This window comes from Rattus norvegicus, chromosome X (assembly GCF_021556685.1).
Source record: "Rattus norvegicus strain SHRSP/BbbUtx chromosome X, alternate assembly SHRSP_T2T, whole genome shotgun sequence".
Lineage (NCBI taxonomy): Eukaryota > Metazoa > Chordata > Mammalia > Rodentia > Muridae > Rattus > Rattus norvegicus.
In genome coordinates, this window is record NC_141554.1 from 27647485 (window position 1) to 27669354 (window position 21870).

At 40.2% G+C, this 21870-nt stretch overlaps 1 protein-coding gene across 2 annotated transcripts in view; it reads left to right on the plus strand.

The window, feature by feature from the left end:
- Nucleotides 1-18947, plus strand: part of Fam120c (family with sequence similarity 120 member C) — a 153226-nt gene extending 134279 nt beyond the window's left edge. The window contains 5 exon segments of one of the 2 annotated variants that reach the window (NM_001427708.1): nucleotides 9232-9441; nucleotides 10553-10754; nucleotides 12983-13121; nucleotides 13458-13515; nucleotides 15346-18947. In NM_001427708.1, coding sequence (NP_001414637.1) covers nucleotides 9232-9441; nucleotides 10553-10754; nucleotides 12983-13121; nucleotides 13458-13515; nucleotides 15346-15600 — 864 coding nt within the window. In that variant the 3' untranslated portion in view covers nucleotides 15601-18947. 2 annotated transcript variants of the gene reach the window in all.
- The last annotated feature ends 2923 nt before the right edge of the window (nucleotides 18948-21870 follow it).

Consider the following 21870-nt stretch of genomic DNA (forward strand, 5'->3'; position numbering starts at 1 on the left):
TGAAATCTCAGGGTTGTTTTGATTTGCATTTCCCTTATGACTAAAGATGTTGAACATTTCTTTAGGTGTTTCTCAGCCATTCGGCATTCCTCAGCTGTGAATTCTTTCTTTAGCTCTGAACCCCATTTTTTAATAGGGTTATTTGTTTCCCTGCGGTCTAACTTCTTGAGTTCTTTGTATATTTTGGATATAAGGCCTCTATCTGTTGTAGGATTGGTAAAGATCTTATCCCAATCTGTTGGTTGCCGTTTTGTCCTAACCACAGTGTCCTTTGCCTTACAGAAGCTTTGCAGTTTTATGAGATCCCATTTGTCGATTCTTGATCTTAGAGCGTAAGCCTTGGTGTTTTGTTCAGGAAATTTTTTCCAGTGCCCATGTGTTCCAGATGCTTCCCTAGTTTTTCTTCTATTAGTTTGAGTGTGTCTGCTTTGATGTGGAGGTCCTTGATCCACTTGGACTTAAGCTTTGTACAGGGTGATAAGCATGGATCGATCTGCATTCTTCTACATGTTGACCTCCAGTTGAACCAGCACCATTTGCTGAAAATGCTATCTTTTTTCCATTGGATGGTTTTGGCTCCTTTGTCAAAAATCAAGTGACCATAGGTGTGTGGGTTCATTTCTGGGTCTTCAGTTCTATTCCATTGGTCTATCTGTCTGTCTCTGTACCAATACCATGCAGTTTTTATCACTATTGCTCTGTAATAGTGCTTGAGTTCGGGGATAGTGATTCCCCCTGAAGTCCTTTCATTGTTGAGGATAGCTTTAGCTATCCTGGGTTTTTTGTTATTCCAGATGAATTTGCAAATTGTTCTGTCTAACTCTTTGAAGAATTGGATTGGTATTTTGATGGGGATTGCATTGAATCTGTAGATTGCTTTTGGTAAAATGGCCATTTTTACTATATTAATCCTGCCAATCCATGAGGATGGGAGATCTTTCCATCTTCTGAGGTCTTCTTCAATTTCCTTCTTCAGTGTCTTGAAGTTCTTATTGTACAGATCTTTTACTTGCTTTGTTAAAGTCACTCCGCGGTACTTTATATTATTTGGGTCTATTATGAAGGGTGTCGTTTCCCTAATTTCTTTCTCGGCTTGTTTCTCTTTTGTATAGAGGAAGGCAACTGATTTATTTGAGTTAATTTTATACCCAGCCACTTTGCTGAAGTTGTTTATCAGCTTTAGTAGTTCTCTGGTGGAACTTTTGGGATCACTTAAATATACTATCATATCATCTGCAAATAGTGATATTTTGACTTCTTCTTTTCCGATCTGTATCCCCTTGACATCCTTTTGTTGTCTGATTGCTCTGGCTAGAACTTCAAGAACTATATTGAATAAGTAGGGAGAGAGTGGGCAGCCTTGTCTAGTCCCTGATTTTAGTGGGATTGCTTCAAGTTTCTCTCCATTTAGTTTAATGTTAGCAACTGGTTTGCTGTATATGGCTTTTACCATGTTCAGGTATGGGCCTTGAATTCCTATTCTTTCCAGGACTTTTATCATGAAGGGGTGTTGAATTTTGTCAAATGCTTTCTCAGCATCTAATGAAATGATCATGTGGTTTTGTTCTTTCAGTTTGTTTATATAATGGATCACGTTGATGGTTTTCCGTATATTAAACCATCCCTGCATGCCTGGGATGAAGCCTACTTGGTCATGGTGGATGATTGTTTTGATGTGCTCTTGGATTCGGTTTGCCAGAATTTTATTGAGTATTTTTGCATCGATATTCATAAGGGAAATTGGTCTGAAGTTCTCTTTCCTTGTTGTGTCTTTGTGTGGTTTAGGTATAAGAGTAATTGTGGCTTCGTAGAAGGTATTCGGTAGTGATCCATCTGTTTCAATTTTGTGGAATCGTTTGGATAATATTGGTATGAGGTCTTCTATGAAGGTGTGATAGAATTCTGCACTAAACCCGTCTGGACCTGGGCTCTTTTTGGTTGGGAGACCTTTAATGACTGCTTCTATTTCCTTAGGAGTTATGGGGTTGTTTAACTGGTTTATCTGTTCCTGATTTAACTTCGGTACCTGGTATCTGTCTAGGAAATTGTCCATTTCCTGAAGATTTTCAAGTTTTGTTGAATATAGGTTTTTATAGTAAGATCTGATGATTTTTTGAATTTCCTCTGAATCTGTTGTTATGTCTCCCTTTTCATTTCTGATTTTGTTAATTTGGACGCACTCTCTGTGTCCTCTCGTTAGTCTGGCTAAGGGTTTATCTATCTTGTTGATTTTCTCAAAGAACCAACTTTTGGTTCTGTTGATTCTTTCTATGTTCCTTTTTGTTTCTACTTGGTTGATTTCAGCTCTGAGTTTGATTATTTCCTGCCTTCTACTCCTCCTGGGTGTATTTGCTTCTTTTTGTTCTAGAGCTTTTAGGTGTGCTGTCAAGCTGCTGACATATGCTCTTTCCTGTTTCTTTCTGCAGGCACTCAGCGCTATGAGTTTTCCTCTTAGCACAGCTTTCATTGTGTCCCATAAGTTTGGGTATGTTGTACCTTCATTTTCATTAAATTCTAAAAAGTTTTTAATTTCTTTCTTTATTTCTTCCTTGACCAGGTTATCATTGAGTAGAGCATTGTTCAATTTCCACGTATATGTGGGCATTCTTCCCTTATTGTTATTGAAGACCAGTTTTAGGCCGTGGTGGTCCGATAGCACGCATGGGATTATTTCTATCTTTCTGCACCTGTTGAGGCCCGTTTTTTGACCAATTATATGGTCAATTTTGGAGAAAGTACCATGAGGAGCTGAGAAGAAGGTATATCCTTTTGCTTTAGGATAGAATGTTCTATAAATATCCGTTAAGTCCATTTGGCTCATGACTTCTCTTAGTCTGTCGACATCACTGTTTAATTTCTGTTTCCATGATCTGTCCATTGATGAGAGTGGGGTGTTGAAATCTCCCACTATTATTGTGTGAGGTGCAATGTGTGTTTTGAGCTTTAGTAAGGTTTCTTTTACGTATGTAGGTGCCCTTGTATTTGGGGCATAGATATTTAGGATTGAGAGTTCATCTTGGTGGATTTTTCCTTTGATGAATATGAAGTGTCCTTCCTTATCTTTTTTGATGACTTTTAGTTGGAAATTGATTTTATTTGATATTAGAATGGCTACTCCAGCTTGCTTCTTCTGACCATTTGCTTGGAAAGTTGTTTTCCAGCCTTTCACTCTGAGGTAGTGTCTGTCTTTGTCTCTGAGGTGTGTTTCCTGTAGGTAGCAGAATGCAGGGTCCTCATTGCGTATCCAGTTTGTTAATCTATGTCTTTTTATTGGGGAGTTGAGGCCTTTGATATTGAGAGATATTAAGGAATAGTGATTATTGCTTCCCGTTATATTCATATTTGGATGTGAGGTTATGTTTGTGTGCTTTCATTCTCTTTGTTTTGTTGCCAAGACGATTAGTTTCTTGCTTCTTCTAGGGTATAGCTTGCCTCCTTATGTTGGGCTTTCCCATTTATTATCCTTTGTAGTGCTGGATTTGTAGAAAGATATTGTGTAAATTTGGTTTTGTCATGAAATATCTTGGTCTCTCCATCAATGTTAATTGAGAGTTTTGCTGGATACAGTAACCTGGGCTGGCATTTGTGTTCTCTTAGGGTCTGTATGACATCAGTCCAGGATGTTCTGGCCTTCATTGTTTCTGGCGAGAAGTCTGGTGTGATTCTGATAGGTCTGCCTTTATATGTTACTTGAGCTTTTTCCCTTACTGCTTTCAATATTCTTTCTTTATTTTGTGCGTTTGGTGTTTTGACAATTATGTGATGGGAGGTGTTTCTTTTCTGGTCCAATCTATTTGGAATTCTGTAGGCTTCTTGTATGTCTATGGGTATCTCTTTTTGTAGGTTAGGAAGCTTTCGTCTATGATTTTGTTGAAGATATTTACTGGTCCTTTGAGCTGGGAGTCTTCACTCTCTTCTATACCTATTATCCTTAGGTTTGATCTTCTCATTAAGTCCTGGATTTCCTGTATGTTTTGGACCAGTAGCTTTTTCTGCTTTACATTATCTTTGACAGTTGAGTCAATGATTTCTATGGAATCTTCTGCTCCTGAGATTCTCTCTTCCATCTCTTGTATTCTGTTGGTGAAGCTTGTATCTACAGCTCCTTGTCTCTTCTTTTGGTTTTCTATATCCAGGGTTGTTTCCATGTGTTCTTTCTTGATTGCTTCTATTTCCATTTTTAATTCCTTCAACTGTTTGATTGTGTTTTCCTGGAATTCTTTCAGGGATTTTTGTGATTCCTCTCTGTAGGCTTCTACTTGTTCTCTAAGGGAGTTCTTTATGTCTTTCTTGAAGTCCTCCAGCATCATGATCAAATATGATTTTGAAACTAGATCTTGCTTTTCTGGTGTGTTTGGATATTCCGTGTTTGCTTTGGTGGGAGAATTGGGCTCCGATGATGCCATGTAGTCTTGGTTTCTGTTGCTTGGGTTCCTACGCTTGCCTCTCGCCATCAGATTATCTCTAGTGTTACTTTGTTCTGCTATTTCTGACAGTGGCTAGACTGTCCTATAAGCCTGTGTGTCAGGAGTGATGTAGACCCGTTTTCCTCTCTTTCAGTCAGTTATGGGGACAGAGTGTTCTGCTTTCGGGCGTGTAGTTTTTCCTCTCTACAGGTCTTCAGCTGTTCCTGTGGGCCTGTGTCTTGAGTTCACCAGGCAGCTTTCTTGCAGCAGAAAATTTGGTCTTACCTGTGGTCCTGAGGCTCAAGTTCGCTCGTGGGGTGCTGCCCAGGGGCTCTCTGCAGTGGTAGCAACCAGGAAGACCTGTGCCGCCCCTTCCGGGAGCTTCAGTGCACCAGGGTTCCAGATGGTCTTTGGCTTTTTCCTCTGGCGTCCGAGATGTGTGTGCAGGGAGCAGTCTCTTCTGGTTTCCCAGGCTTGCCTGCCTCTCTGAAGGTTTAGCTCTCCCTCCCACGGGATTTGGGTGCAGAGAACTGTTTATCCGGTCTGTTTCTATCAGGTTCCGGTGGTGTCTCAGGCAGGGGTCCTGCCGCTCCTGGGCCCTCCCCCACGGGAGCCCAGAGGCCATATACAGTTTCCTCTTGGGCCAGGGATGTGGGCAGGGGTGAGCAGTGTTGGTGGTCTCTTCCGCTCTGCAGCCTCAGGAGTGCCCACCTGACCAGGCGGTTGGGTCTCTCTCTCACCGGGTCTGGGAGCAGAGAGCTGCTGTGGGCCGGGACCCGCGGGTGTGGGACTTCCAGTAAACACAGAACGTGCCCGGTCCTAGACAAATTCTGCTTCCGTGTGTCCCAAGCTCACCAGGCAGCTTTCTTGCAGCAGAAAATTTGGTCTTACCTGTGGTCCCGAGGCTCAGGTTCGCTCGTGGGGTGCTGCCCAGGGGCTCTCTGCAAGCGGCAGCCGATTATAGGCTTTTGTAATAGGATCTGATGATTCTGTGAATTTCTTCAATGTCTGTTGTTATGTCTCCCTTTTCATTTCTGATTTTGTTAATTTGGATACCGTTTCTGTGCCCTCTGGTTAGTCTGGCTAAGGGTTTATCTATCTTGTTGATTTTCTCAAAGAACCAGCTTTTGGTTTGTTAATTCTTGTATAGTTCTTTTTGTTTCTACTTGATTGATTTCAGCTCTGAATTGATTATTTCCTGCCATGTGCTCCTTTGGGTGTATTTGATTCTTTTTGTTCTAGAGCTTTCAGGTGTACTGTCAAGCTGCTAGTGTTTGCTTCCTCTCATTCCCTTTTGGAGGCACTCGGAGCTATGAGTTTTCCTCTTCACATTGCTTTCATTGTGTCCCATAGGTTTTGGCATGTTGTGCCTTCATTTCATTACATTCTAAAAAGTCTTTCATTTCTTTATTTCTTCCTTGACCACGTTATCATTGTGTAGAGCATTGTTCAACTTCTATGTATATGTGGGTTTTCTGTCATTTTTGTTGTTATTGAAGACTAGCCTTTGTCCATGCTGATCTGATAGGATGCATGGAATTATTTCTGTCTTCTTGTATCTGTTAAGACCTGTTTTGTGACTGATTATATGATCAGTTTTGAAGAAGGTACCATGAGGTGCTGAGAAGAAGGTATATTCTCTTGTTTTAGGATGAAATGTTCTATAGATATCTGTTAAATCCACTTGCTTCATAGCTTCTGTTAGTTTCTCTATGTCTTTGTTTAGTTTTTTTTTCCATAATCTGTTCATTGATGAGAGAGAGTGGGGTGTTGAAGTCTCCCACTATTATTGTATCAAGTGCAATGTGTGCTTTGAGCTTTAGTAAAGTTTTTTATGAATATGGCTGCCCTTGCATTTAGAACATAAATATTCAGAATTGAGAGTTCATCTTGGTGGCTTTTCCTTTGAGAATTATCAAGTGTCCTGCCTTATCTTTTTTTATAATATTTGGTTGAAAGCTGATTTTATTCTTTATTACAATAGCTACTCCAGCTTGTTTTTTGAGACATTTGCTTGGAAATTGTTTTCGAGCCTTTTACTCTGAGGTAGTGTCTGTCTTTGTCTCTGAGGTGCATTTCCTGTATGCAGCAAAATGCTGGGTCCTCATTACGTATCCAATCAGTTGTTTTATGTCTTCTTATTGGGGAATTGAGTCCATTGATGTTGAGAGATATTAAGGAATAGTGATTTTTGTTTCCTGTTATTTTTGTTGTTAAAGGTGGAATTATGTTTGTGTGTCCCTCTTCTTTTTGTTTCATTGCAAGATTACTTTCTTACTTTTTCTAGGGTGTAGTTTCTCTCCTTGTTTTGGGCTTTTCCATCTATTATCCTTTGTAGGGCTGCATTTGTAGAAAGATATTGTGTATAAATTTGGTTTTGTCATGGAATATCTTGGTTTCTCTATGTATGTTAATTGAGAGTTTTGCTGGATACAGTAACTTGGGCTGGCATTTGTGTTCTCTTAGAGTCTGTATGACATCTTCCCAGGATCTTCTAGCTTTCATAGTCTCTGGTGAGAAGTCTGGTGATATTCTTATAGGTCTGCCTTTATATGTTACTTGACCTTTTTCCCTTACTGCTTTTAATGTTCTTTCTTTGTTTTGTGCATTTGGTGTTTTAACTATTATGTGACGGGAGAAATTTCTTTTCTGGTTCAATCTATTTGGAGTTCTGTAAGCTTTTTTGTATGTTTATGGGCATCTCTTTCTTTAGGTTAGGGAAGTTTTCTTCTATAATTTTGTTGAAGATATTTACTGGCCCTTTAAGTTGGAAATCTTCACACTGATCTATACCTATTATCCTTAGGTTTGATCTTCTCATTGTGTCCTGCATTTCCTGGATGTTTTGGGTTAGGAGCTTTTTGCATTTTACATTATCTTCGAAGATTGTTTTGATGTTTTCTATGGTATCTTCTGCCCCTGAGATTTTCTCTTCGTTCTTTTGTATTCTGTTGGTGATTCTTGCATCTATGACTCCTTATCTCTTTCCTAGGTTTTCTATCTCCAGGGTTGTCTCCCTTTGTGAGTTCTTTGTTGTTTCTATTTCCATTTTTAGATCCAGGATGGTTTTGTTCAATTCCTTTACCTGTTTGGTTGTGTTTTCCTGTAATTCTTTAAGGGATTTTTGTGTTTCCTCTTTAAGGACTTCTATTTGTTTACCTGTGTTGTCCTGTATTTCTTTAAGGGAATTCTTTATGTACTTCTTAAAGTCCTCTATCACCATCATGAGATGTGATTTTACATTCAAATCTTGCTTTTCCGGTGTTTGGATATCCAGTATTTGCTTTGGTGGGAGAACTGAGCTCTGATGATGGTAAATAGCCTTGGTTTCTGTTGCTTATGTTCCTGTGCTTGCCTGTCGCCATCAGGTTATCTCTGGTGTTAGCTTGTCTTGCTGTCTCTGACAGTAGCTTGACCCTCCTGTAAGCCTGTGTGTCAGCACTCTCGGGAGACAGCTCTCTCTCCCGGTGGAATTTGTATACTAAGAGCTGTGGCATAGGGTCAGCTCTGAGCACAATTGGGAACCAGAAGGATTCTGTCCCAGACTGTTCCTTGGTTCTTGTGTCCTAAGATCTCCAGGTGGGTTCCTCTGCAGAATTGATGATCTTACCTGTGCTCTGAGGTGTGTCTGAACTCCTGAGAGACCAGTTCTCTCCTGTCAGGATTCAGGTACAGAGAGCTGTGGCACAGGTTTACTTCCTAGTGCTGTGTATACCTCTTTTAAGTCAAGAAAATGGTTGAGGTGTCATGATCCTCTGTTGCTATGAATCAAGGTAATATTTTTTCCATTTTCTCAAGAACTATTTTCTTATTCAGAATGACCATGAGTTTGGTAGAATTCCTACCTCATTAATTTCTGGATATGCCATGTTTATTTAGCCATTACCAGAGGTATACACTTCAGACTATTAGGATCATTTCTTTGTTTCTGCACACCATTATAAAAAAAATTCATTCACCTGGTTTTTTGGTGAATCAGTGCAGCCACTTGGATTTCATAACTCATGGCTCAAAGTAGACCTATTGTATTTCAGTTATTCAATCAATGACCTGTAACTCCCTTGTTAAAGTCCAGTTGAGCAAGAAAATAAAAACAAGATCTCTTTTTTAAAAAAGAAACGCAATATATATGGCAACTCTTGTAATCCCAGTACTCAGGAAGCTGAGGCAGGAGGATTACCTTGACTGTAAGACCAGCCTAAACTATATAATAAGACTTTTTTAAAAAAATACTATTTTACATTTATTATTTATTTATTTGGGGGGTGCAGTACAGGAGGGTGCATTGTGCCCCAAAGTTCATGTGGAGGTCAAAGGACAACTTGGAGGAATTGGTTCTCTCCTTCTATCATGGGGATGACTTAGGAATCCAGCTCAGATCATCAAGCTTGATAGCAAGTGCCTTTACCCACTGAACCATCCTGCCAGCCCAGCATGTTTTAATTTAACTGGAAGAGTCAAAATGACAGGGATAATAATGTTACCAATGACAATCTAGATTAGGTACCCCTTATATGAAAGGCACAGAATTGACCAGACATATTTCAAATTTGAGGGTTTTTTTTAGACTTTTTAATATTTGCATATCCACAATGAAGTATCTTGGGATAGGACCCAAGTCTAATTATGTCTTCATTTATGTTTTATATATACCTCATAAACATTTCCTAAAGATAATTTTATACAATATTTTACGGTATCTGCATTTTAACTGCAAGCAAACATATGAGACTACAGATTTTAGGTTGCTTTAGACTGAAAGTTTTTCATTTCTTTCCTTTTTTTCTTTGTAGTTTCTTAATATTTTTCTCTGTGATGGTTTTAGATTGAGAAACTGGATGCTCGAGGGATCCAGCTTGCTGCCCTGTTCATGAGTGGGGTCGATACAGCTCTGTTTGCTAATGATGCATGTGGCCAGCCAGTCCCTTGGGAGCACTGCTGCCCCTGGATTTACTTTGATGGCAAGCTGTTCCAGAGCAAACTCATTAAAGCAGGCCGAGAACGAGTATCACTGGTTGAACTCTGTGATGGCCAGGTACCAGTACACACCCGGATATAGCATGGGAACAAATTTATAGACATGGAAGTGGGGCAAGAGCTAAAACATTTGGGCAGTAGGGAACAGAAGTGAGACAGCGTGTCTGACCTAAATTAAATGTAATCAACATGGTTCCCAAAGCCTATAATCCAATATATGTCTATTATAAAAGTATATGTTGGAGAATCATGTTTTTACCCCACTTAAATTTTTTATACCTTTTTCCTTAATGAGAGTATTTCTTCTCCATGGAATTCCCACATACATCGTACTACATGCCCTTCCTGGAACTCTTGGAATTTCATTTCTCCATATTCACAAATACTGCAAGTCACTTTGCTAAGTGATATTTCTGGGGGAATAAGGAGGTAGAAACAGAAGCGAGCAGTAAGGAGATGATAGAGTAGGTTTTACAGTATAACCTTGGGAAAGGTGAAAAGCAGCAAGGGAAAGGAAACCTCACTCAATAGTGTATCTATTTAGTGGGGGGTAAGGGTCTAAAGGGTCTGAAAATCACTCCCTTCCTACCCCCTCTTCTTTATAAATAGCATTGTATTGCAACATGGCCACATTCATTCATTTACATATCTACGACTTTGTTCATGGTAGGGTGGCAGAGAAGAATATTTGTGGCAGACAGTGTGGCCCACAAAGTTTCAGAAGTTTACCAACCTCTGGCACTAGGTATATTCACATAGCCTCAGCAGAGCTAAGGGTCTCTAGTCTTGACTATGAGAGAGGTTAAAAGTCTCTGTAAGCGTCTAGGGGTTTTTCTTTTCTCTGCTACCTGATTTTGTTACCTCTCCCTCAAAAGAATAATCTAACCTATTGTTGGTGTGCAGTCAACCCTTTACTGATGTGCCTATTGTTATATTTGTTTTCCTCATAAGCTGCTGGTCAGAAATAATCTTATGGTATTTTATATTTATCTGAAGAATGGGAACTTTAATGCCAAGCAGGCTTTCTGAGGCTATAATCTAGAAGCATTTCACCCTGGCCTCAATTCCCACAGTGGGAAGAGACTTGTGAGAGTGTGCCCGAGTGCTCAGCACTGTGCATGGAACATGGGGAAAGTTCAATCAATACTAATTCCTGTCCTCATTTGAAGGCTGACCTGGCAAGCAAAGTGGAAAAGATGAGGCAGAGCATCCTTGAAGGCGTCAACATGAATCATCCACCACCTTCTGCTCTGCTTCCTTCACCTACGTTTGTGCCTCCCATGGTGCCATCTCTCTACCCTGTTTCTCTTTATTCCAGAGCCATGGGCTCATTTCCACCTCCCCCTCAAGCAAGGAGTCGAGGCTTTGCAGGTTAGTATCTAAGAATGAGGTGTTCTCTAATGTCCCTCATAATCAACATTACAGCTTACTGCCCATTAGAGTCAACAGTTTCATGTATATCTCACTTCGAATCCCACAGTACTGTATAATAGTTAGACATGTAACTATAAATGGTGTATGCTGTGGGGGAAAGAAGAGTGAAATCGAAGTCCATTCTCAATAGAGGTGGTTGGTTCTCAGTGGTTTGATTCTCATCATCCAAACTCATATGGTCTGGACTGATGAAAAGCCAAGAATCACCTTGTCACTTCATTATTTTGACAGTTATAATTCATATGAACTGGAGTGTACTTGGTGCTAGTTCACTCATTCCTTATAGGCAGTTGCAGGAAGGTGTTTTGGAAAAGAATTGGAAGTACATGTCAATCAGTATTGGAAAATGGCAGTAGCTTGATGTAGCTACATTCAGTATAGGGATAGACCTAATACATTGCCTACCTTCAGCTCTAAAAGCATGGAAAGAAATTTGATCAAAGGATTACATCCTTTTTTTTTATGAGTACACTATAGCTGTCTTCAGACACACCAGAAGATGGCATCAGATCCCATTACAGATGGTTGTGAGCCACCATGTGGTTGCTGGGAATTGAACTCAGGACCTCTGGAAGATCAGTCAGTGCTCTTAACCACTGAGCCATCTCTCCAGCCCCAAGACTACATCTTAGTAGCAAAAATAAGTACATACATACATGTATAAATTATGCTGACAGCCAAGCTTCTGCCCAATAAGGCATAGACAGGCATGATTCAGGCAGCTCAAATCTTGATATATTAAATAACCTGCTTCTGGTGAAACAGTTTGTGTGTGTGTGTGGTGGTTGGGGGGATCAATCCCAGGACTTTAAACATTCTAGGCTGGCATTCTGGCTGCATGCGTCCCCATCTCTGAAACAGGATAAGCAATAGGGATATTTTAACATGAACTAGCAAGAGTCTCTCATCAGGTACGTTTACCTTTGCTCCTGAATATGTATATTGTGTTTCTCCTCTATTTAAAAATAGTAAATCATGGTTGTGAGGCACTTGGTGTGGACACTAGAAACTGAACTTAGGTCTCCTAGATATACCCATTTATCTTCAGTTAGTATCAGTTTGTGATGTTATGTTTCATCCATACACCAACCCATTTCCTTTTCACTTAAAAGATTTTTAAGCAAATAGTACATGTCAAGTGATTTGCTTCGTATGTATGTAGGTAGTTATCTTCAAAAGATAAGTAGAGTCAACCTTTGGTATCCACATTCTGCATTTGTAGATTCAACAACCACAAAGCAGAAAAGTACAGTGGATATACAGAGGCTTTCTCTTGCCATTCTCTGAGACAATGTAGTGTAACAGCTTTTTACATGTCATTTATACTTTATTAAATACCATAAATAAATAAAAAAATAGTAAATCTGGTGACTGCAGATGGGATGGATCCCCAGGCGGGGCAGTCTCTAGCCTTTCCTTCAGTCTCTGCTCCACTCTTTGTCTCTGTATTTCCTTTGGAGAGGAAAATTTCTAGGTTAATTTTGAGATGACTGGGTAGCTCCAGAGGGGATGGGATGCAGTGGTTGTGGAGGGGTAACTGGTAAGGGGGATGCCATTTGAAATATAAATGAATAAAATGATTAATAAAAAAAGTAAAGCTGGAAGTTAACCTTATTCTTTTAGGGTCCCAAAACACAGCAGTTATATTTAGCTCAAGGGTGGGCTTACATGAGCAGTGTAAGAGACTGCCCCCTCTATAGTCAAGTCTTATAAACCAAGGAGCCAACCATTCCATCCCTTTAAGCTGATTTAACTCATCTCTGATTGTCTCTGTGTTAAAGGTGGAGTTGGGAGGGAGACATGATGAGAAGGATGGGTGAAGATTTAGAGTGAACATGTGGATTCGATCAGAACACATATGCATGGATGAAATTGTTGAAAGAGGAAAAAAGTATTTGGTACTAGAAAAAAGTTTCTATAAAAATTCCTATTGTGTGGCAGGCTATATAGTTGAAAACCATCATTCTCTTCCACTTCACTTATTAAAGTGGATCTAAAGAGGGATCTTCAATCCTCTTCCCTGCATTAACTCCCTTTGTTATTATCACAGTCTTATCAAAGAGAACTGGGGATAAAGAGAATGGGTAGATTGTGGAGTATCTTTCGCTTCACCTCCTGCTCTATCTTACACTCGCCGTTCGCCATTGCTCTTCTTAAATTACCAGGTCTCCATCCAATCCCACCCCAAGGAGGAAAACTGGAAATTGCTGGCATGGTGGTGGGCCAGTGGGCTGGCAGCAGATCTTCGAGAAGCCGAGGATCCTTTGGCATGCAAGTGGTTTCTGTCGGTGGGCCAGGAAAGGGGTATGTACTTGAATGGGTTGGTATGAGCTAGTGTACCTTTAGGAAAATACCCAGCTATTGAACCCTTCTGTTAAGGTAAGATATATTAATCACTTCCATACTTGAAATAAGCTTTAACTTTACTTCATCAAATATGTAACAAATGTTCTGCTTGTTAAAAAGAATTTCCGTGCCAAGGACAGGGAACACAGACTAATTCAGTACAACTGGTAGATGTTTTCAGTAGTAACACTAAAGAGAATCATCGATATTAACACAGAATGAGCAGTTAACCAAGTGAAAATGTAATTTGGGCTTCATGTGTTCTCATGGTCACTTTTCTCCCTCTTGCTAAAGACATGGAAAAGAACAGGCTGGGAGAGGATCCAAAGGTCACAAAAAAGGAAATAAACAAGTAAGTAACTTTCTTGAGATTGTCCCACTGCTTTGACATCTTTTGCCCCTTCTGGCTAAATTCAAGAGATCATGGCAAGCCTGGAAAGTTGATCTGCCTGGGGGCAGTGTTCATATCTTTTCAAGCCATTTGATTTCAGTGCTCCCTTCTTGGGGTGGTGGTCAGTAAGCGTTTGTCACCTGGAATTGTTCCCACTGGGCTGCAGAGATTTTTTTTTCTGAATGAGAGGTCGCACAGTAGAAACAAGGCACAATGTCTTGAAGACCTGTGCCTAGTCTAGTTGTACTACATGCAGCCAGAAGGAAATAGAGTGACACCAACAGCTAGACTCTCTAAAGCCTATTTGAGCTTTGAGTGCCCAGCAGGGATGCTTAGAAATCTTGACTTGCCTCATGGGAGATGGAAGCATTGCTATTCTGCTGTGTGTGTGTGTGTGTGTGTGTGTGTGTGTGTGTGTGTGTATGTGTGTGTGTATGTGTGTGTATGTGTGTGTGTGTGTGTGTGTGTGTGTGTGCGCGCGCGCACGCGCGCATATTCCTAGTGATTGAACCCAGGGCCTTGCACATGCTAGGCAAATGCTTTATCACTGAGCTACACCACCAGCTTTCACCTATTTGTCTGTATATGCACATATGTTCAGGTGTGAAAACATATGTATATGGAGCTCAGAAGTAGGTATCAGTTGTCTTTGTCACTTTCCACCTTCTCTCCTCTCTTCTCCTTTCTTCTCTTCTCCCTCTTTCTCTTTCTTTCTTTGAGACAGGATCTCACTATAAAACCCTAGTTGGCCTAGAACTGTCTATGTAGACAGGGCTGTCCTCATAGAGATCCACCAGCATCTGCCTCCCACCTGCTGGCATTAAAGGTGTGTGCCACCATGCCAAGCTGTCATCAGACATCAATCCAAAATCTACTCTCCTATATACAGCCATACTTCACTTTATCAATAATAAGTCCAACTATTAGCCAGGAATAGTGGTACATACCTTTAATCCCAGCACACAAGGGTCAGAGGCAGGTAGATCTCTGTGAGTTCAGGGCAAGCCTCACTATGTAGTGAGTTCTAGGACAGCCAGAGATACATAGTGAGACCCTCTCTTGAAATAAAAATGATAAACAAAGAAATCGAACTATTTAATGTCCCTTTGGTGTTATTTTAACCATTTTTGATATGAGAGTGGAGAGACAACTTCACTAGTATAAATAAGGAACTGAAAGCTTGATACATTGGAATAGCTGCGACTCATTTAGCCATGTTTGGACATTAACAGGTACAGAGGGGCTGCACTTAAGTGAATAACTACAGATAATGTTTAAAATAGAATTTCAACTCCAAAGGTATACACTTAGCTAATGTTGTAATAGTCTCATGTTGCTTAGATCCAAGTTCTTTCTTTACAAGTCACTCAAATAACAAGGCCAGAAGAGACATTTGAACATTTGTTATTTCTTGCTATTGTTGTTTCATGGAAGGAGTTTAATTTTTAGTTGAATGTTATAAAAATTTCAGCAAATTGCCTGGCTTTAGTGACCTTTAATTCCAGCACTTGGGAGACAGAGGTAGGCACATCTCTGTGAGTTTGAGGCCAGACAGCCAGGGATACCTTGTCTCAAAAGAAAACAGCAATATGTTTTAAAGCTATGTGAGTTGGGTTGTCATTGTATCGTCATTGCTGCTATATTGCAGTTCTTAGGTGAGTATCAGAAGGCCTGACCTGTAGGCTTTCTGCTGTTTCTGAACACTTTCCCAAGCTACCTTGTGAACGTGCTTGGAGAAGCCCAGCCAGTTTGGGATTACCATTTCCACCAAGTATCTCTTATGTTTGACAGGGCTCTTCAGATGGAATTTCCAAATCTGTGGAGCTTCATCCGAGTCGGGCCCGCTCGCAGGTAAATGGAAACAATGGCACATTGATTGTGGAGGAGAAGAGTGATCCGCTTCCGGCTCCACCCCAGTGCGCCTTATCCAGAGACAGTACTGTATGTAACAGTAGCGATGACCACTGCCTCCCCGTGAAGAATGGAGAGAAGAACCATGTGCAAGAGCAAGAGCTAGAAGCTGTGGCCCAACAGAAAGAGGAGTGATAAGCTGAAGATGGCTGCACTTGTAGGGGGAGGAGAAAACAATACTTTTCTGATTCTAGGCCCAAGTTAGAGGAGGATAGAAATCTTTACCCTACATCAATCCTGGACTTTCAGGAAATATTTATGTATTGTATCCACCTTTTCATCCCTATCTTCTCTGGCTCCAGACTTAGAACCTGGGAGGTTTCTGGTTAATGATGACTAAGCTCCAGTTCTCAAATATACAGCACCAATGTTTTCTTTGTACCTACTGGAAATCTAGTGAGGCAGTAACTGTCAGAAGGCAGGTATCATCACACAAGTCCTAGGGAAAAGTTCTGGCTTTGGTTTTCTGAGTATTTAATATGATAACTCATTTATAAACTTATATGAGAAATATGGGGTTGAAAGATAAGCTGCCTATGGGTTCCTGGTTTTTGTCTTTGAGGTAATGGAACCTTGATACCTAATCAATATCCTCCTTACTCTCTCCCCTAACTCACCTACCCCAGGACTTTATATATCACCTCTAGCTCTGGCCTGACAATCAGATAGGTAGATGTTTTCAGGGAAGTAGACAGCGTTGGTTTGGGTTATTTTATTTTTTATTTTATACACTTTTAAAAAAAAACTACAATGGCCTTTGTACTGGGAGATTCAAGTGAGTCCGAAAAGTACTGGGCAGATTTTTCCTGCCTCCCAACCAGTGCATTGTTTATAAAATAGAAGATATGGTGCAGTTCACCCACTCTCTGCTGCCCACACTTTAAAAGGGTGGGAATCAATGTTATGAAACTGAGTACAAAAGGGACTCAAAGACTTTATGTGTGTGTACATGTGTATAGGTGTGTGTGTGGGTGTATATATGAACATGTGTATCTATATGCATACACATACCCTTTATATAAGAGACAGATCTATTTATCTATACATATTTTATATATATAAATGTGTGTATACAGATATATATACACATACATACATACATGGTAAAGTTCCAGAAGATTTACTGAATTTCCCAGAAATGCTTCCACTGCTATGGAATGGTGGGTTTCAAAAGACCATACTTTAAATCCGAAATCCTTACTAAGTCACAGCCTATCACAATTATGAGAAGATGGGCTACTCTAAATCAGACACAAAGTACTTTCCAGAGCTTGCCTGTTCAGAACAACAAATACTTCACTTTGAACAGAGCCCTCACATCCCATATGGTGAAAACAGGAAGTTGAGATGGGATTGGGAAGAGTTGCACATTTTTTACGAAGGTCTGGAGATAGAAAAGGGATAGGAGGTAATTTCCATTTGAAAAGGCTTTCAGCCAATTTGGAAGAAATGCCTTTTGGAACTCCAGGATCAAATTGGCTTCCGGCAAGAACTAACTGACATGAATCCAAGGAGGGAAAACTAGCATTGGAATGATGGGGTGGGGAGATGTGAGGAACTTTGAGAATTTGATTTTACATGCTTAGATTGTTTCGTTTATTCATTGACATTTTGACTACAGGATCTTTTCATTTGCTTTGCAAGGAAGATGTCAGAGAACTTGGCCAGGGATTTGAGAGGCATTCTATAAAAGAGCCTCAGTCCCTGTGGGGCCAAGATCTGCCCAGGATAAAAAGGCTCTTCCTCCTTGCTGGAGATAATCTTACAAAAACCTTGATTTCCAGTTTCCCTCATTTTGGGCAACCAAAACACAAGGGATGGAAACAAGGCTCATAACCAACTATAACTTATAAACTCATAACCAACTAGTATCTTCATTCAGGAATTGAGGCTTCTGGCCACACACATCTCCTTTTGGACTTTGATATTCTTGCCCAAGAAATATCATTTCTATAAGAATATAACTGACTAGACTCCTAGCAGGGTCCTCTATTTTTGGGAAAAAACATGCAACTTAACTTACAATAGATCCTTCGTGATTTTTTTCCAGACAACCAGAAGGCTATGTTTGCTGTCTGCCCATTTGTCTCAAGAAACTAAAACGTCTTGGGCTGTTTAATCCAAGTCCAACCCAGTTTAAGAGAACTCACAATTTTCAGGGTACAGGAACCCTGGTATGCCTTGTCCCTTGCCCAGACTTTTCTTACATAAGCCTAATAAAGGTGGCAAGAGTATGTCCCATGCCATATATAAGAAGAATAAGAAGAAAAAGTATACAACACTTCCTCTTTGAAACGAGCTCCCCTGATTTGGTTCCCTTTCTGATCTTGGACCTACTCATCCTTTTGCAATACCTTGAAGGTTAGGACTTTTATATCCAGTAAGGGAAAGAATTCATAGAAAATATAGATGGCTTAGAATCACCTTCTGAGCTACAGAAGGGTTCATCCTTTGAAGCTCTAAAAGTAACCAGAATCACTGAGTGAATGGTTAGATATATGGACAAATATTGAATAGGAAGTGCTTGGAGTTAAATGTTAGAGTATCTTCAGTTGCTGTTTCTGTGCATTGTGAGTCTATCTGATGCAGTCAGATGACAGTATTGTTAACTCTTATATCCTTCTCACAACAGGAAGATTTATTTTGTAGCCATTCACTGTGAGAGGTAAAAATGCTGCTTTGACAGAAATGATTCCAGTTTGCCAAAAGACTTGCTTTTCCCCCTTCCAGAGACCTCTGCTTCTCCCTAGCCTGGCCCAGGATGAAACAAGTGGCTTACGTCCAACTTTCAGTTTTGATTTGATTGAGCATTTGGGGTTTGGGAGGTTACAAGAAAAACTATAAAGACTTCTGGGCTGGGGATTTAGCTCAGTGGTAGAGCACTTGCCTAGCAAGCACAAGGCCCTGGGTTCGGTCCCCAGCTCCGAAAAAAAGAAAAAAGAAAAAAAAAGACTTCTGTTCCTATATTCAGTGTACCTACCAAAACATACAATTTAAAAGCCAGGGAAGCTAAAGTTCATTACTGAGAAATGGACTTTTTCTAATTGGAAGACAAATTGGGGGCCTTTGCTGTACCCCTTTGAGGTTCCATTTCTTATTCTCACTGGCTGTTCTTGGACAAAGTCATCTTGGAATCCCCAGAAATGACGGCTTTACCTTGTAGGGACACAGCAAAAATAAAACCAGAACCCTAAACTGGTTTTGTGCAGCCACTGAATGCTAAAGTCTTGCAGTTCTTTTGCCTTTGTGTCTTTGGGTCAGCCTGTGACGCCTACCTTTTTACATGACTGGTCCTGACAGACTTCTATTTGTTTTAATCATTCTCACTGTACATAGGTAGGTCTTCAGGCATTTTGCAGCCCCCCAAAATGGCACATTCTTTGACTAGGGACATTTGATTTTTGTCTCCATCTGGATTTTCTGACATTGTTGGCCAAAGTACCCTAATACTTTCATCACTAAGGTAAAAAAAAAAAAAAAAACCAGACAAGTATTGGGGGGGAGGAGATGCAAAAAATGCTTATGTAGGATAGAAAGAATAAGAGTAGCCCTTTGGGTATGATGATTCAGTCCTTTGAAACCTTAGAAGGCCCCTATGGGTATACAGTGCCACCCTTTGAGCCTCTAACCACCCCCACCCGTTGAAATGACAGTACAAGTAGACCACAGTAAAGTAGTTAGTCTAATTCTACTAAAGGTTTAATCATTATTCTTCTTCACTTTCAGATGCATAGTTCCTAAATATTCTTGGGGTTTTGGGGATAAGTTTTCACTCTTTCATTGTGTGTCCCCTCAGTTCTCTCCTTTCCATCTCTCCGGCTTCTTCTTTTTTAATGTTCTCTTTTCGTATCAATGTAGTCTGCTGGTACAGATAGCTCAGTGCGCCTATTCCCCTTTTCTTGCTGATTATCTTCAATATTGTCTGAGGATATTTTGATGTTCTAAGAAAAATGTCACTTTTTACAAAAATCATCTTTTCTAAGTTAAAAGCAAGCGAAAACATCCCCAATGCTGGGGTGCCCATTTCAGCTTTTGACATTGTCCCTGTACTTTTATAGATGACTTTTGTCCGTGTTCGTAGTAAATAATGGCTAGTGAATTTTCATGTAAATGAAGCAAGTTAAATATTTCAGATTTTATTAATCTCTCATAACCCTGCCAGATCTGATGAATTCATTTTAATTACTTCCCAGAAGGGATTTTCCTCCTGCCTTTTATTTTATTCTATTTTTAGACTAACGTACTAGATTAAAAAAAAAAACAAAAAACAAAAAAACGACAAAAAAAAACTTTAACTGCAACGAGTCAGTGATTTTTTAGTGCTCCCTGATAAATGATGTTATTGACAAAAGTAAGAAATTCTTTTGTTGTTGTTTTTTTTTTTCCTGTGCTCTTGACAGTGTGTTAGTGGATGGATAATACGTATTTCTCTTTGCCACTCCCAGATTCCAAGTTCCCTGCCTTTTGGCCCACCTCACCACAAAAGCTCCATAGTTTATTAATGTAAGTTTGAGTGGATGCTTCTTGGGGGAAACTGCAGGACTTAATGGAAATGTCTCAGAAAGGAATGAGAATGTCTCAGGAGTTCTGTGATGGAATTTGATCTGTTGTTCTGTTAATGCTGATGGAAAGAAACTTACAGCGCTTAATAAAAGTCTATTCTTTTAGTTTAAAAAATGCAAAATGATTCTGAGTGTGTGAAGTTTGATTTCTTCTTCTATCTCTGGTCCCTTTCTGCAAATGGAGAGTAATATAGAAGCATTACACAGAGATTTAAGAGTCCGTAGAGTGTCAAGGCAGGAGCTCCCATGTGTGAAGAGCACTTCCTGAATAACTTATTTATTTTGATGTCCCCAAAGCACCTTTGACTCAGCACTTTCCAAACTGAACCCACCCATCCTTCTGAAGCCCTTTCATCTCCAAACTAGACTGTGGGATATTAATCTAGACTCACAGCTTTCCCTTGTTTTCCAATTTTAATTTGTGACAAAATCTATTGGTAATCCTCAGCTACATCACTCATCATTCCTGTCCTCAGTCCTGTGACTTAGTCTAGCTTTCATCATATGTCATCCACACTGTTGCAACTGCTCCTCATTCTTCCTCCTAACCAGATAATTGTAAGCATTTATTTTGTGTCTAAGCAAATTACCTTTTCTGCTTTAAAGGGCCTATATACTTTTTAAGTTCGTAAAGGGTTCTATGGCAGTAGAAAGTTAAGCTCCATTCCTTTAATCTACCATGCTAAGGAATATTCCAGATTAATATATCCTGGGATGGGTGAGATGGTCCAATGGATAAGAACGCTTGTTGTTCTTGCAGAAGACCTGAGTTTGGTTCTCAGCACCCACATGTTGGTTCATAACCATCTGTGACTCCAGTGCCAGTGGATCAGAGTCCTTCTCCTGACTTCCTAAGGCACCACAAAGCATACATGTGGTGCACAAGATATGCAAGAAGGCAAGACACAAAATAAATAAATCTAAAAAGATAATAAAAACAAAAAAGTCCATCTAACACACTGTATAAAAACTTCCATGGCTCCTTCATTATCTGGCTGACCCTTGAGTACTTTTCTAGCCCTGTTTACTTTCTCCCCTATTCCATTCTGGTGCGAATAAAGTTTATTCCCCATCGATTAAGCTGTTAATAGCTACCCGTTGTATCATAAGAATTGTCCTGGGAAGACAACACATACTTACCCCAGATATGGAGTCCACAACAGACCACTGAATGGATATCACCGGAATCCAACTCAATGAACCAATGAGTTTTATTTGAGTTACTTACAAGAATGTAAGTGACTGCTTACTTTCAAGAACAGAAATGACTCAAAGACAGCTGCATCACCAAAGCCCACCTCAACGTGGATGACAACTCACAAAAGCTGGGAGCCTGGAGCTCACTGCACAGCCCACAGGCAGCTCAACGGGTTGGAGAGTGACCTTTCAAAGTGACTCTGGTCTAAACCTCTTCTGGGCAGCTCAGCTGGTCTCTGCTTCTTCCCGGCAGCTGCTGTAGTCTCAGTCGTCTTTGCAGCTTGTCTTACCTGAGAGTCAATCTTGCTGTCTTTATTGCACTCAAAAACACCCATCCATATAAAAAAAATAACGAAGTTGGTTTTTGAGCATGGAGAGAGATGACTCAGCAGTTCAGAGCACTTGTTGCTCTTTCCGAGGGCCCAGGATTTGGTTTCCAGCACCCGGGAGGGTGGCTCTCAGCTGCCTGTAATGCCAGCTCTATTGGATACCATACTCTCCCAGCGTCTGCCGGAACCCATACTGACTTGCACACACCCAGATACACATGCACACATAATTTAAAATAAAATTAAAAAACCCAATTAAGTTTTGGGGAGCTGGATCTATGGGTCAGAGTCCTTATGGCTCTTGCAGAGGACACAGG